Source organism: Excalfactoria chinensis, chromosome 3 (assembly GCF_039878825.1).
Source record: "Excalfactoria chinensis isolate bCotChi1 chromosome 3, bCotChi1.hap2, whole genome shotgun sequence".
NCBI classification, from domain to species: Eukaryota; Metazoa; Chordata; class Aves; order Galliformes; family Phasianidae; genus Excalfactoria; species Excalfactoria chinensis.
This window is the reverse complement of record NC_092827.1, coordinates 47350798-47368053: the sequence shown is the minus strand read 5'-3', so window position 1 is coordinate 47368053 and position 17256 is coordinate 47350798. Positions and strand designations below refer to the sequence as shown.

Genomic DNA, 17256 nt, shown 5'->3' with positions numbered 1-17256 from the left:
ATATCAGCCTCACATATTTGGAATATAGTGAATAACCAAGATATTTTCCTTTGACATTTGCAGAGTATTTGTACCATAGTCTTGGATTTATATCCTGCTGCTTCAAATGATTATAAAGGTTAACAGTGCCTTTAGAAAAAAGAAATAAATATTTTTTTTAAAAAAAGTAATACCAAACAGACCTATGATTATATACAGAAATAATTCTGTTTATACACCCTATTCTGAATCAACTATCCCTGAATATATTTAGTATAAGATTTTAAACATCTGAGCTATTTAAACTACTTTTTATCATCAAATGATTAACGAACAATAAGCAGAAATAACAAGGCTGAGTTTGAAAATTCCCAAAAATTAACAACAAATGCATATTCTAGTAATGTGCTAATTATCATGATATTCTTAAAGCAATTAGGAAACTTATTTTATTAATTTAACTGTTTCTGTTTTAATTCACATGAAGGGCAATGACAGCAATTGACCCTATTTGTCCAAACCGTAGGGTCCAATTTGGATTTTAAATGAAACTCATAATCACTAAGGATTTTCAAACTTTGACAAGTCACCTTGAACTGAGGACAAAACTGTTGGCATTTCATACTCATGTAAGGTTACTTACTCATGTAACTTTATTCTCATTTAATCCTGTAATGAGAATACTAACGTAGGGGCAAAGTGATTCTCAAAGCTCTAAGAGTAAATGAGAATTTCTTGATGTGTTAGGAAAAGAAAATGTCCTCTATATTGGATACAACAAAACTGAAACAAACCACACTTTGGGTCAATTGTGTAAGAGAATCTCTAATCCTAAATTAGGATAAATGTGATCTATAGGAGGTGAACAGCAATCATCTGAATAAAAGCATTAGAAATTGCAGAGAAAACTGAGCCTGTCCAGACCCCTCAGAGGTAGGCAACCCCTTAGTTAAGCAGTCAGAGCATGAATCCCTCTTGCAGATTTAGTGCCTCAAAGAGAACGTTTTCTTAAATAAAAATGAGAAGCAGTTTTAATCCACTCAGAATGCCGTAACATAAAAAATTTCAGCATCTCTGGGTAGAACTATAAATATTAAAGGATTTAGGCATGTTAGCATTTAATAGCAGTAAAACTGGTCTTTAGTGAATGCCTGAGGTTCCTAGTTTGAGCACTGAAATTTATGACTTTCCTTATGAACCAAAGTCGAGACTCAAAAGTTTCCTGGGATATGTTAGTGAAAGTTATGCTTAATTGCTCAGACTTGCTGTTGTAAAAGCATGAACTGAAAGATTTCTGCCTTCACGTGGGTCTCCATCTGTAGAATCTCACATTCATCTGCAGTCAGTATTCAGACATGAAGTAAATGCTGGGATAATTCAGTAAGAGGAGACCTCAGTGTGCTCAGTGACCATATTCAATTTTTATCCAGCCCTACATTTTGCCTGGCTAGAGAGGTTATTTTCCTTCCTTACAATAAGATTCTAAAATAAAATTGGGACTAGCAAAGAAAATAAGAGGTAAAAATCTCTTGGATTCCAAATCTCAGCATCATAAAGTCTTTTGATTACAAAAGAGTAATGATCATTTACATTACAGAAATTTTATCTCATTGTGTTGATCAATTGTCTTTAACTATCACAGGCACTAATATATGCTGTTTTTGTGCTATACAAACACATAATCAAAAATTTTTCAGCTCCCACGAGCTTTTACTGTAAAAAGGCAAGGCAGTCTGATGGTGCAGGAAAAGTTATATAGAGGGGAATTACAACTATCCAAGGTCAGTGTCAGTCTTTGTTTGAGACATGTAGATGATAAGAAAGGTAATAAAGTGAATATATTTGGGGGGGGGGGGAGGGGGGAGGACAGGCAGCTATAGTCATGAGTGGTGCATGTTTAAAAAGAACCCTCAATATTCACTTGCCTGAAAGCTTTCATTGATACGGTGTTTGCATTTGCAGGAACCATTGCCTGCTGGATTATAGTACCTCAAAGGGTGGGGTCCTTAGCTTTCACTGTGAAATCCTATGTACACACCCACTGCTAAGACGCTTTTTCATTGCAAATTAATATCCTGCAGAAAAGTTGCAGATGAAAGAGAACATCTACTTAAATGGTTACTGTACAGAAAATAAATAAATAAACAAAACAAAACAAACAAAAAAACCCATGGTACTAAGCCTCATATTCTTTTCCTTCTCCCTTCATCCTCCTTTTTTTTTACTATTTTCCTATAGAGTCAACGGGTGAAATCCCAATAACAGGTAAATGTTGCATTTTTCTTCTTTGTCTTGTAGAAAGAAATAATGAACATATCAGTGTTGAAGAACGCGTAATGTTCATCAACAATTAATAATGCTGATGTGAACCAGCACTGGTAAACTGAAATAACTGCAGATGTACAGTTCTCTATTAAAGAGTGCTTTTATCCGTTGATTATTTTACCTTATTTTAACTGTTCTGTAGCATGTACATGTAGCATGTAGCATGGGGAAATACACACAGATGATAAGCACTGAGCAAGCTAGCAAAAATCAGATGACACAGACACCAGAAGACATTGGGGAAATTCATATTAGTCGTGGTTGGACCATATTAAAAGGAAAAGAGCACTTTGAAAACAGCCTACCAGTTTTCTGCTGTAGTCAACAGGGAATAATGAAATGGTTTCAGGCACCTGCCAGCAATACCCCTTACTTAATTTCAGTCAGACTGCCTTGTTGAATGGAATCAAAGGCCAACCACTCTTGTTTGGTGTCTTGAGAAAAGGAGGTCAGAAAGAAAAGAAAACATTTTCTAAGTGGATGTACAATTTGAGGAAAGTTAAATAGATTAAATAAATAAGAATATGTTTCAGCATGACTTCAGAATGGTCATATCTGGCAGTTCTGAAGGTACATCTAGCTCCAAGTCCTGCAGTTTGTTTGTTTCAGGCAATTGGGGTTGCCCAAGGAGAGAAGAAGGCAGTAGACAAAGAAACCCTTCCCTGGTGCATTTTTGGCAATGAACAGTTAGGCACTTCTAGAAATTAGAATTCAGAATTCTGAAACATTCATAATTCAAAACATTACAGAATTCTAGTGCCCAAAGTCTCTATCAGAACTTTCCAAAATGCTCTACAACTGGCAATATTCAGAACACTCCAAAGACTGTTCAGAAAGCCCAGAGCAGCTACCACCACTAGGGTAGCAGCCATTATTGTAATATTAGATTCACTGCATATATGCCATGAGACACATTTAGCCTAGTTATTATTACAGGAAAATTACTAAGGAGATCAGTTCTATGTAATGTGCTTACTGTGAGAGCCTCATCTTTTAGACTGGATATTAGGAAAATAATTCTTTGCTGTAAAGGCCGTGAGACACTGGAACAGGTTGCACAGTGAGGTTGTGAATGCCCCTTCCCTGGAAGCATTCACAGCCAGGCTCTATGGGGCTTTGAGCAACCTGGTCTAGAGGGATGTATCCCTGCCTATAGCATGAGGGTTGGAACTAGATGATCTTAAAGGTCCTCTCCAACTCATTCCATTCTATGATTTTGTGATTGTTATATTTCTGATAGCTGACACTTAATGTTCTTTCCTTGCAATTCTTTCTAGCCCGAAAAAAAAGAAAGACGTCTAAGGAAAAAGAAGGTAGGAAATTACTCTGTGTATTCATATATGTGTAGATGGAAGATCACAAGGATGATCAGAGAACTTGAGCAGCTCCCTATGAAGACAGACGGAAGGAACTGGGCTTGTTCAGCTTCCCTTCTGTGGAGATCCTGTTTCAGCCTTTCAGTACTTAAAGTGAGAAGAGGGACAGACTTTTTGCATGGTCTGGTAATGACAGGACAAGGGGGAATGATTTTAACTAAGGTGGTGAAAATTAGTTTAGATATTAGGCAGAAATTCTTCACTTAGAGACTGGTGAGACACTGAAACAAGTTTTCCAGAGAAGCTGTGGATGCCTCATACCTGGAAGTGTTGAGGCTGGATGGGGCCCAGGGCAGCCTGATCTAGCACTTGACTTAATGGTTTGCAACCCTGACTATGGCAGGGGGCATAGAACTAGTTGTTGTTTCCTTCCAACCCAAGCCTGTCTATGATTCTAACTTTAAAATACTTCAGATCATAATTTTGCATGTATATGAAAAAAACAACAAAAAACTCCTAGAATATCTATATTAATTTTCAAAGACTTGTATTTGAAAAGTCTAGGTAATAATCTATTAAGAATTAGAATTAAAAATATCTCCAACCTTGAACTCTGTTACCTTTCCTTTTTCTGCCTAGAAAAAGCAACTGAGAAGAAACATCTGAAAGATGAAAAACATAAAGGTAATAAAGTTCTATGCTTAAAGAACTTTGAAAGTCATATTTGAAAAACGGTTGGGTTCATACCAATATGTATCTCATGGTTGATTTCAATACCAGGATGTTTCTTATTGAAATCTAATTAAATGTTTTGTCCTGAAACAGAAATCTAATTTATGATCTATTTTTTCTTCTTTAGGAGCTCCACCAACAAAAGAAACTCCAAGACACCAAAACTTGACATCAGGTATAAAGTTTTTTACATTTTTTTTCATAAAAGAAACTCATTTTCCTTTCTAAATTTTCCCTGTTGTTGTAAAGGATGTCACTCCTACATACCTCTTATTCAAGTTAAGGCAACGTGATGCACAGCAAGCAAAGTAAATAAGACCCATAAATATTATTCCTGCAGAAAACAATGTACTCAAATCGTATTGCTTTATGATATTACTTAATTTCTAAACAAATAAGTAGCTATTTATAAAACAAGTGACCTATAGTTAATTTGGCAGTAGTTTATCTAAATAAGCATATGTTTCTCATAGATCTGCTCCAAATAATGAGGACTATGTTCCGTTTATTTTTTCTTACAAGTATAATATTGCCTATTCTTATACTCCCATCCTCACCACAAAAAAAAAAAAAAAAAAAAAAAAGTAGGGCATCTGAGGAATCTGAGGAGGACATCTACTTGCAGTGCATTATCTGTTAGCTCCATGTTTTTCCTAGTTTGAGATAAGAATAAAAATATGTTCCAGATACTTGACTGGTATAAATTGATCCCTACAACTTCAGTGGAAGTGCACTGATTCACACTAGACAAGGATCTAAGTCATTTATCTCACCTATGAGATGTGTAAAACCAAAATATGAACTAAATATTAATACAAATCTTCCTGGTAAAACTTTGTTGTTTTTAGACAGTTGAGAGAATGACTTCATCACAAATAATTCAGACTGTTTTGTTGTATGTTGTTTTTCTCCACATTATAGGTAGAATGGTTTACAATCCTATATGTATGATGGAAAATGTGTGGTGTGTGTGTACATACATTTATGTATGTATAAATATGTATCTATATATTTAAATATGAATATTTTAATAAACCCAAAAATGATAGTTAAGTGCAAAGCATATGCAGTGCAATCAGACATCAAGGGAAAGAAAATGTGAATGAAATGTTAAAATAAAGCTCTCAAATGATAGTGTGTTTACATGAAAATGCATGTACACATAGCTTAAAAGTATTTGTTGTGTGAGTGCTGCTAGATAAATTTAAGAATGGCTTATTTTAGCCTTTTATATATTTTTTATTTTGATAGGGAATGCATGTAGTTTTAGAAAATTAAATTTATTTTAATATCTTAGTAGTTCTGTAATTGATCAATATTCACAGAATGTAGACTATGCTAAAAGTAGTAGCCATTCTAACAATATAGCACTACTTACAGCAACTATCAAGTAAAATTAAGCAAATTAAAGCAGAGATTTCCTTCTGGAGTAAAATTACAAATTCAAGATAAGCATGTGCTAAAATGTATTATCCTGTCTTCTGTACACCAAATTCTTGCCAAGTTTACATCATTCGAAAACCATTTTCATTTACAATAATAGCTATTATTGTTTTATCTAATTATATCATGGTGCGACTGACTGGATGTTTCCCAAATCAGAAACAAGTGTGTGCAAACAGTCCTTGGTAACTGACTTTACAAACATAACTTTATGTCAGTATCTTCTTTGTCCACTAAATTGAATTAGCAAGCTTTCAGAAAGTGGGTGAAAGTTTTCCAAAAGAACATCAAAATGTTGTGTTGTTTTTTTTTTTTCTTTTCAGTGCTGTTCATTGTTGTTTTCTCAGTTCAAGAATTTAAAAGTTGAGACTGAATTCTAGGTCATGTCCCCTGGAAGTTGATTTATTTTTCCTGTATTGCTTGAAGATGAAGACAGTGCATTTTCTCCATTGCACTGAATAGTAATAATTTCTGCTGATAAATAGAAATAGAAAAGGATTTACACATTCTGAGCTAATCTAAAAATGTAAATAATAAATCTCCTTTCAGCTTTGAAAAGCTGAATAGATTAGATTCACATACGCTTAGATTTTTATCAGAGTTCTTCAGCCTTTTCCTGGTAATACCAAGCACTCAGATAAAGTGAAATAAGCAATTTAAAAAGCTGAATATATCTTCAATTTAAAAAAGTTCCACATTTAGACAGAATTTTAAGCAGCTCCATACCTTTCATATAAGCAATAGTGATATGTGCAGTAGACACTAAATTTCTCTCCCCTGTAGAGCTGCAAGCAATTACTTAAAATTCTTTCCTCTTCATTCTCCTGTCCTAAGTGTCAAAACTGACACCTGTGTGCAGAATGAAACTTAGGCACTAGTTTTTCTTTCTGCCTTACAAAAAAAAAATGAAAAAAAGATAAAAAATCATAAGCAGACAGAAGCCAATTTTTGGACATTTGGCACATTGACATGTTAACATGTTGAACTAATGCAGTTATAACACATGTTATTAAAATCATTTTTTCTAAAGAGCTATCAGTCTCTAGAAGATAAATAAAAGAAATTAATTTTTAAAAATCCAAACTTATGAGCACTAAACACAGCTAATTAAAGTAAAATCAATATTTCAATACTATTTCTTATTTAAGTTATCATTCAAACTCAAATTTTAAGTAAATAAAGTTTCATTTAGTTATGTGCTGAGACGTGCCTAAGTGCATGATCAGCACATAGTGCATCCTATAAAAACACTATCATTTTTTATTGGGCAATACCAATAATATCCAATCCTATATTGCTGCACACCAAATACCACTGCTGTCTGATGTAAGCAACAGTGAAGACTATGAAAAAAATCAACAGATTTTTGATAGATGTTGGGTCACTATTAAATATCATTTGAATGGTTTTTTTAGTCTTCTAGTTAAACAGATAGAGGGATCAGACCCCCTTGAAAATTTAATGATAGCAAAATTGTAAAGAACATAAGTTGCTCTGATCTTAGGATCTTGTGTGTGATTTTACTGTGGTTTTTTTTTGTTTGTTTTGTTGTTTTGTTTTTTTTTTCCTCTAATTCAGTAAAATATGACAGAGTGGCCTTCCATTGCAATTGATTTCATAGCAGTCTTTCTAAGTGAGTCTTTTGTGTACACACAGCATATCTCCTATAGACACTCTTACGGTGCCATCCAAAATCCCCTTACCTTCCTAAACAGACTGATTACACTGTGTCTCATCCCTGGCAAAAGAAAGTTAAAGAAAGTTAAATCAGATTGCAGGAAGTAATTAGACTTCTGTACTTCTGTATGCTAATTCTCAGCCAAGTCAATTCTAGTAGGGTTTTTTGTTTGTTTGTTTGTTTGTTTGTTTGCTTGCTTTTACCTATTATCTGGAAATAAATTATTATCTAAATTCATAGTTTAATTGTTCAAATCATCTATGGTCTTGGGAACATCTTTATTCTCTTTTACACTGACACTTGTGTCAGTTAGTTGACTTTTATCTGTCACATATTCCATTCAACTGGCTTAATTAACAACAAATAGTATGTAATTTGCATTCTAGCTCTGTAAATGTTAATTTAATCAAATCAAAGTCAAATTCATAATTGTTGAACAACTATGGCATTTGGAAGAGGTATCTGAGGACTTGCAAAAAGTAAATGTTGCTCCTATCTCCAAAAAAGGGAAAGAAGGAAGACCCAGGGAACTACAGACTAGTCATCATCGCCTCCATCCCTAGGAAGGTGACAGAAAACTAAACCTGAAACTGTATGTGTATGTTTTCCATACACATGAAGGACAAGAAAGTGATCAGAAATAGTATGAATTCACAAGGGAGTAGCCATACTTGATCAACCTGATAATCTTCTGTGACTGAGTACACTGTTAGCTGAGCTAAGCTGAGATCAAAAGTCAATACTGTCTTACGGGTTTCAGCACTGTATCCCATAGGATGCTTGTAGAGAAGTAAGAGCTGGATGAGCAAACAGTGATATGGATTAAAAACTGTCTGAATGGCAGGGCCCAGCATGTGGTGGTCCATGGTACAAAGCTGGAGAGCAGATAGCAGTGTACCTCACTCCCAGGACAGTGTCAGGAGGGAAGTTTAACTGGGATGGTACAACTGTCAAAGTGTAGTGCAGGTCTTGTAAGGTAACCTTAGGGACACCAGAAACCTCTGGTGGAGAAGAAGGACAAAAGTTCACTTGAACTTGATTTTCAGTATGCATACAGACCATGAAAGTGGGATTTGTGATCATTTTTATTTTGTCAACTTAAAGCTGGAAGCATCAGAGGGTGAGCACAGGGTTCACTCCTATTTAACATCTTCATTAATTATACTGATGATGGAGCAGAATGTACTGCAAGATGTTTGCACATGACTCAAAATTAGGAGCTGTGGATACCCCAGAGGGTTGTGCTGCCTTTTTATACTCAACATTAGCAAGGGCACATGTAATTTATGCCAATTATGCCCAATTCTGGGCTCCCCCGTACAAGAGGAGTGTGGATTTACTGGAGACAATCCAGCAAAGGGTCATGAGGACTAGAGTAACTCTTTAATGAGAAAAGGCCTCAAGCATGGCACACAATCTTTGTTCCCTTCTGCTAAAGAATTGAAAGCATCAGGACAGTGCTCTTGAAGTGTTCCACCCACATTTCTTGAAACCATCTCTCAGTGTGATATGCATATCTACATAACATGCTTGATATATATTCTTGACTAGCACAGAAAAACTTTGCATCAACCCCTAATCCAGAGAGACTGCTTTATGGAACTCATCTTGACTTCCAGCTGATTTCTATCTATGCAAAAATTATTTTAAAAGATCAAAAAAATATTTTTCAGATTTCTCTCCCTCCACAAGGGAAAAAATAACCTTACCCTTTCCTTCAATAAAAAGAAAAACAAAGACTAAAATATCTCTTTTTCCATCTTCCCAAAACCAACTTACTCATAGGAAGCAGGTCCTCGTATAACAGAATTATCTGTGATTTGTCAAATAAACATTTCTAGATTTTTCCAACATTTGCTTTTTTTTTGTTTCCCAAGTAACACCAATAAGGAAAAATTCAGTAAATGTATGATTTATCATAAATTACATCCTATCCAGAAGCATAAGGCCAGATATACAATTTTTTCCTCTGAAAATCTGATAAAAGAATTAGAATGTTTAGCCACATTTCCTACTGTTCATTTCTTTTTTTTTTAAATAACATTTGCCCTGAAGATATGTGACAATACATTAGAATTGGGAACATTCTTCAGTTTAGAAGACACATTCTGTATTCATATTTAATGTGGGAATTGTAAAAACAGGAGTTACATTTGTAGTCTTCTTTGCATGCCAAAATTCAATTTGTTCTCCTGGCTATGGCACATCATAACAATGCTGCAGATTCTGATACAGACATAGTTCCAGAGATGCTGACATTTGTTTGAATGACATTTTTATCTGCATGTTTTGCAGCTCAGGTTTGCACAATAAAGCAGCCTAAGAAGGACAATATTAAAGAGTAGTGGAAAAGCACGGAGAAAAAGTATTCTGAAAACATTTCCTACTTTAAAGATTGCTCCTGTATATCAGTGACTGGCATTGTAAAAAGGGCAGACAATGAGAAGTAGTTGTGTACTGGGAGGAAATCTAACCAAGCAAGAGAGTTTGGGAAAAAAAAAAAAAAAAAAAAAAAAGTTTTAAACAGTTTGAAAACCATCCAAAAACTAAAAATGACCTCTTTACAAAATACTGGGATGTCATGCATGCTGATTATTGTATATAGAACCATGTTAAAAATATTTCTTATAAAAGATCTAGTGTGTATCAGAACTTGCTGAATGTGTGAAAGAAAGAGTTGAATTTTGCATTCTGACTGCATGCACAATTATATTTGAAATGATTTCTACGGTCCTTACATAAGGTACTTACTGGTATTTTTTGGGACAAGCAAGTGCATGATACCCTACTTGCCTTCTTCATGAAGAAGAGAGAACTGGTAATTGACTTTTTTTATTTCTATACCCATTAGAGGGATTTGCAGAAATTATTTCCATTTAAAAAGAGAAAGGTGAGTTTTAAATTGGCAATTTCCATCCTATAAAATAATTCTTTTTATCAAATTGACACAGTGGGAGTCGATTTTAGTCTTGCTTTTTTTTTTTTTTAATCTTAATTTGTTGTCTTTTTTTTTTTTTTAAATGAAACCTATTGAGAAATCTCTAGCAGAGCATTTTGATAGGAAAAGATTGTGTTTTTTGTTGCAATGTACTGTTATAATTAACTTTACTTAGGAAAGATATCTTATTGAATGGAATAAGCCTGTTAATTGTAATTGTAACTTCTTGGCCCAAGTGTTACCACATAGTAAGCAAAGGCAGAGAATATAGCTGATCTGCTCTAAGAGATGCCCTGAGCAGAGGGGGCTGAGTGGAGACCTCATGGTGGCCTACAGCTCCTCACAGGGAGCAGAGGGGCAGCACTGATCTCTGATCTCTGGTGACAGTGTTCAGGATCTAATAGAACAGCATGGAGCATCAGGGGAGGGTCAGGTTGGGTGTTAGGGAAGGGTTCTTCACCAGAGGGTGGTCAGGCATGGAACAGGCACCCAGCCTGCTGGAACTGGACAATAATTTCAGATGTAGGATTTCAGTGGAGGTCCTGTGTGGAGCCAGGAGCTGGACTCCATGATCCTTGTAGGTCCCTTCCAACTCAGGATGTTCTGTGATTCTGTGAATTCATGTTTCTATAAATGCTTTTATAAGTGTCTATGGCTTGTCAGGGCCTGGATGTGAACCTCAGTCTGTATATTCCTTCTTTGAGCTCTAATTTCTCTAATTTCTCTAAGTTCATCTTTTGAATAGAGATCCTGGATTCATCTTACCACAGTGAAAATGCCAATAACCTGAGGGGAGAAACTGATTCTAGTCTTAGATTTAGGGGGAAAGTAGTAAGTCATTTTCAGAAGAATCTGATGTCCAACATCACTTTTGAGTGCACCTTTTAGGCAGTAAATACTTAACCCTTGAATGAGTGAGGCAAGAAAACCACAGAGGATAAAATAATTTGGTTGAACGTAGCAACATTTCTGACACACCACTGTGTTCAACTTTTTATTGTGACTTGGCAGTAAATAAATAAACCTTGCATTTGAGTTCATAGCACAGGGGAGCTTTGGAGACTTGGAGTCCATCTCATATTGGACCTGTTACAATGAACAGCTGTTTGTTGTTGTTGTTTCTTTGTTTGTTTTTAATATAGAACAGCAGAGGGAAGAAATAGAAAAAAAATAATTGTATGAGAACTAAAATTTTTCAGATTCCAGCAACCCTCCAATAATTTTCCCAAATGAATACCAGACTAAAAGTTATCTTTTAAAATCTTGTCATCATTAATTTCAGAGTCATCAACTTAGCTTCTGTAAAAAATATGGTCAATGTCATCTGTGCTGAAAAGATGTGCTCCTATAAAAACCTTTAAAACATGATGCTTAGAAGTGTGACTGTATAGAGCAGTGCTCAAAAATCAAAAAATAGAAAATCACCATGATTTTGAAGGACTAGGAATCAGGCAGTGCCATTTATGATCCCCTTTTTCAGATCAATGGATACATAGATACACTCATCCGAACACTAATAAAAATGCCACTGTCACCATTTCACTGGAGTTCTATTGGAACTTCTAAGTATATCCAAAAGTGGCTATGAAATATAATATTAGAAAATATGTGTATGGCTTTTAGGAATTTCCACTCAGCTATCTTAGAATGCAAATACTCTGTGGGGAGGAAAAAAAAATAAAAAAAATAAAAAAAGACCTGTAACTATGTGGAATAATGAATTTAAACGTAAATTGTCTGTAGTTTCTAAACTTCTGCTACAAATACATCATGCTGAACTCTTCAGCTAAAATCTTATTGAAATATGGAATCTGCCTTGTGAGGCACTGAATGTGTGTGTTGACTTAACTCAGTTAATGGGAATTAAATTTTATAGTAGTTTTCTGAAAGAATTCAACAGAGACTCATGGTCTCAATTTGGAAATTATAAATGTTAACTATTTCTTCTTTGTTTTCCAAGCTCCCGTCCGCTACTTTCAGTGCGTTTTCATAAATGGACCTAACGGATTTGGACTGCAGTTTCCTACCAACCCCTCTTCAGACAAGGAAGAAAAGAGTCACTCAAAGGCTTCCAGGAGAAAGACAAGGAAACCAGGGCAATAAAGAGACTGAGTCCTGCAATTGCTCGCATTTTGCACATTATTGTTTCTGCTGAGGTCCACAGTAGTCACAGTGGTACTTGTCATCACCAGAATGTGATACACTTGGTACATGTACCTGGAAAATTTCCGTGAGACACTGGCAAAACAAAAAGTAATCATCTGTGTTTGACAAAGGTAGAGAAGCAGAAGCTCCCCATTTCTCATGGAAAGGCTGCTAACAAAGCATTGGCCTGATTGCGTGTGTGAGCGTGTGTGTGATTTCCTGCCTCTTTTGCTCCTCCTGTTTTTCTTTACCTGCTTGGCATTAAAGTCAGTCTGTTTTCCATTTATTCTTAACTAGGGAGTGAGAGGATGAACTTAGCTTTTATATCAGCAAGATTGCAAGACTACCTGCAATCCTAAATCACTTCTTCTTAAAGTTCAATAAAATTGCTGACAGGAGAAAGGCTCACTAAATCATGAAAATATGCCCAGCAACTGGTGCTATTTTTATGTCTGATTGACCAGTGTGGCTTGAAGTTCACAATTGCTATCAGCAGCTCAGCATACTACCAGTAAGTTGATTCAAGTCATGCTAATGATGAATATTTCTGTTTGACCTGAAGCAGTTAAAGGCACTGTGAGTTTGCCCTGCCTGCTGGCGAAATACAAATAGTTCATGTTATAAAGCCCAAAGTCAGAAGAGAAAGTAAAACATGGCAAAGGTGAGAAAAAATCAATGTTTTATCAACATGAAGATCCCAAGAAACAAGCAAAACAAAGCAAAATTTTTTCCTGTGGATAAATCAGATCAATGTGCAGCAAAAACCATGAAAATTGAGAATACACCATTTGCTATTAGCATAAGATGGAAAGCTGTGATGTATGATGCTGGTCACAACATGAAAACAATCTTACCCAGTGGGTATACATGCCAGCTTGCTGCTATGTAAACTGCTATGCATTTTCTCAAGCTGCTGTATGTTTGCATTTAATCTGTGAAAGGTACAGCAGTGATCTTAGAGACATAGCTACCAGGTGAAGGAGCACGATGCTCATTGTACAACTGGATACTTGTAGAGTCTGATCACACCTGTAAAAATCTGTTGCCCTATTTTCTGCATAATTCCAGGCAATGTCACTGCTTTTCCCCATTCTCTCTGCCTGTCAACCCATTAATATCTCAATTAAATATTTGACTCACATGTGTTTCAGACAACTGAATCTCTGACAAACTAATACAATTCAGATTGCTTTTGCTGTTGTGCTGCTGAGTCAAGCTGACACTGATTATTGATCATGGCCTCATGTAGACTGAGATGCAGTCCCATTCTGTATAAGTCCTTTGCTGTAAAATCTGTGATTGCAACAAGCAGCTTAGACAGTGGTTTCTGAAAATAGGTAGGAACGTTCTCTATGAGTACCTCTTCCCACACTGGAGCACATGGCAGATAAAAAAGTTCAGGCCTCCGCTGCTACCTATGAAATCAGTTTTGCATGTGTACAGGGATACAGAGCTGCTGGCAGAGAATATTTCATGATAAAATGTCACTTGTTACTTTTCTTTCAGAAGGCCTTTTTTATATTTCCAGTGTTGGTTTGTTTTGATGTTTTTTTCCCCCCAATTTATGATTATGTGTATATTATTATGGATGTTAGTGCCCCAGGCTTTTATTGTGAAAGCTGTCTTAAAATATGACTATAACTTTCCAAAAAATCATTTAATTTCAGAACTTTATCCAACTTCACTGATCAAGGCAAGATTTTATTGCACTATAAGCCTTCATTCTTTTCAACTTCTTTTGCCACAGTCAATTCAATACACTATGATTAGCCATAAACCTTCTTTCTCATTTGAGTTGAGAGATGGCAAGGATATGTTTCAGGTATCATTCCCATAATGTCTCAGTTATGCACCAAGTGCTCTGTAAACATAAATATTGAATATCACTGAAAAACTAATATAAAATGAGCTATTTATTTTTCTTCCCTAATATCAATCTGATTTCCTCTAAGAACAGAGGAAACAGTTGTGCTCTCAAAATAGCAAGCATTTTTCTCTTTAAATTCAACAGGAACCTTAAAAAGCATTACTTGAATTGCATGGCTTTATTCAATTTAGCCTGGAATATTTCAAAATCATATGCTGATTGTTATCTGTTTTGAAAAATAAAGAATATATACTGTTTCTGTGACTGTAAGATTGTTTTTGTGAACACAAAAGTGGCAGATAAGGGCTTACATATGTAAACTTATTATCCCTACCAAGTAATTACAAATCCTATAAATATGAAGATGGCATTTTTTACAGCTAAGCCTGGAAAATGAATTGTCCCAGATTTTATTCACCCCTAATGGGCTTTTTGCAATACTTATCTGAATTAGTCTTTCCACACAGTTTTTTGTTTGTTTTTTTTTTTTTTTTTATTTAACACAGTTTTTACACTCTGACAGTTAAGTCAAATTATTTGCAACCATTCATGGCAGATCTTCATTTGGTACCAAAGTAACCTATGTTCATCAAGATACTTATTTAAACTATTATTGTAAAACTACAGAAATATATATATATATACATAAAAAGCATTATCCTATAACTAATCTGAGGTCAAGATGATCTCAATGACCAAGAAACAGAGAAACACAAACTTATGTGTGTTTTTTTTAACATTCCATAAGAACTATGATTTATCTATACTAGCAATTGATAAAACCTAGGAGGTGATGCAAGAACCAGGCTATGGCCTGAAGACAGTATAACTAACTGCACATCCCTGTATTCAGGTTTGAAGGCTTTCTGTTCCATGGAGTTTGATGAGATCTTTGCACATGGGAGGTTTATTGCTCCGTAGGATTGTTGTGCAGGTGAATCAACACTTCATGAGCTGAAACTGCTCTCCCAGTTCACCTTTCCTCAAGAGGTTAAAATTCTGCTGAAGTAAACAGGAACAGCAAGACTTCATCAAGACTTGCAGAAACCCAATAAATAAAATTTACCTTGCTCTGCCAACAGCAAGGTGCCCACCACAAAGCTGCCTGCTTCTGCTAGTGCAGTTCACTTATCTCATCTTCATCCCTCTGACCACATTCAGTGTTTCACACTCTTACCTCTGTCACAGCTGGAGTCTGATGTCAGCCTTTTACATCTTCTAGAATTAGTTAATTCTCGTCCCACTTCCCAGAAAACTGTGGGTTTTCCCAGTGGCTCATTTCTAATTGATCAGGGAGTGGTGGTTGAGACTGAAGTGGACTCTGGAAAAGGGGGAGGAAATGTTTTGTCTGAATGTTTGCCTTTCTGTTTCCTACAACCCAATTATTAATGACATTTTTGTTTTAATTGGCAATAAAGTTAACTTTTGCAAAGCTATGCGTACTTTGTCCATGATGGTAATTAACAAGCAAGCTCCCTGAGCTTTCTCTACCTATGAGCCTTCTCATTCCTATTCTTCCAATTTTCTTCCCCTACCCTGCTGAGGCAGTGAGAAAACGCAGGTAGGAGTTTTGCTGTTAGCAAAAGGTAGAACACTACAGCTGTCTGTTACACAAATGCTTCTATTAATTGATGCAGAATGCCAACAAATTGCTATTTGTTCCATATTTATGATTTCTACCTAAAACTCAAGACAGAGCATAATTTTTATATCACTTTGAAGATTTCTCCTTTTGATCCCAAGCCCTAGAAATACCCTAGTTTTCTCTCTACAGTGCCATTTACAACTTAGTATGGTCCAGCTTAGATGCAAAATTCCCTGCAGAAAAAAGTTATATGAAATTTTGCTTTAATCCATCAGAAGGGAACAGAAATGCAGTAAGCCCACTTGCAGGGGGGATGTCTTATCTGCCAGAACATAAACACTCAGAAGAGCAACTGAGTCTCTTCCCTTTCCTATCTTACTTAATACTTTATTATCCACTCCAGTGCCCCACTGTATAATCCACTTGGTACAATGAGAAATGACTGAAAGTCTTTCTTCCTTAGAGAAAGCACTTGTTTAAGCTGCTTTGGGTTTCAGATAGAGTCAGCAGCTGACTGCTCATAGTTACATACCACCACTAGCAATTCTTACCAAGGATACAAGATATTGGAAGCCAAGAAAAAAAAAGATAAAGGAATGTGAATACTACTGGGAGAAAGAGAATGTGAAAGTATGAAGGGATGATAACTGATTAAATAAATAAATAAATAAATAAATAAATAAATAAATAAAAGAATAAGGAAATGTCTTGTGAGAATTCCCACAAATGAACCTCCTATGACTATGAATATTCATAAAAGTATAATATATCTTTAAGATGAATCTATTTCTCCTATCTTGTATCTTTCCAGAAGTAAGAAACACAAAGGTTAATTAAAATATGATTTACATATTATTTATACAGTTGAAAAGGTCAGATATCCAGCTTTCATATCACCTATTTGTCCTGACTAAAATTCTCCAAAAATTCTCACTTAACCAAAAAGATAAGGAATCATATTATTCACTTGTGAACAAAACATCCCTGTACAGAGTGTGCCTCTTAATGTAGGAGCCTTTGTCTTTTAATTAAAAATTGAAGGAATATGATCCTTTGTGCTTGATGTCTTGGTTTATGGATTTTTTTGTGTGCTCCTTGTCTGTAATACATCTTCCACACAACAACAATCTTTTCTTCTGTACCCATGTCTCAAAAACAATATTAGATATTGATATAAATACTTCTCAGGTGTTTTGTCTACTGTTTTGTCTCTTATTATAACAGAAATTAGTAAAATTATTAGAACAT

At 35.3% G+C, this 17256-nt stretch overlaps 1 protein-coding gene across 1 annotated transcript in view; it reads left to right on the top strand.

Annotated features, from left to right (window-relative positions):
* TRDN (triadin) overlaps positions 1–12700 on the top strand; it is a 169463-nt gene extending 156763 nt beyond the window's left edge. The window contains exons 34-38 of the mRNA XM_072332199.1: positions 2218–2244; positions 3582–3617; positions 4260–4304; positions 4480–4527; positions 12372–12700. Of these exons, the coding sequence (XP_072188300.1) occupies positions 2218–2244; positions 3582–3617; positions 4260–4304; positions 4480–4527; positions 12372–12514 (299 nt within the window). The 3' untranslated portion in view covers positions 12515–12700. The remainder of the gene's footprint in view (positions 1–2217; positions 2245–3581; positions 3618–4259; positions 4305–4479; positions 4528–12371) is intronic.
* The last annotated feature ends 4556 nt before the right edge of the window (positions 12701–17256 follow it).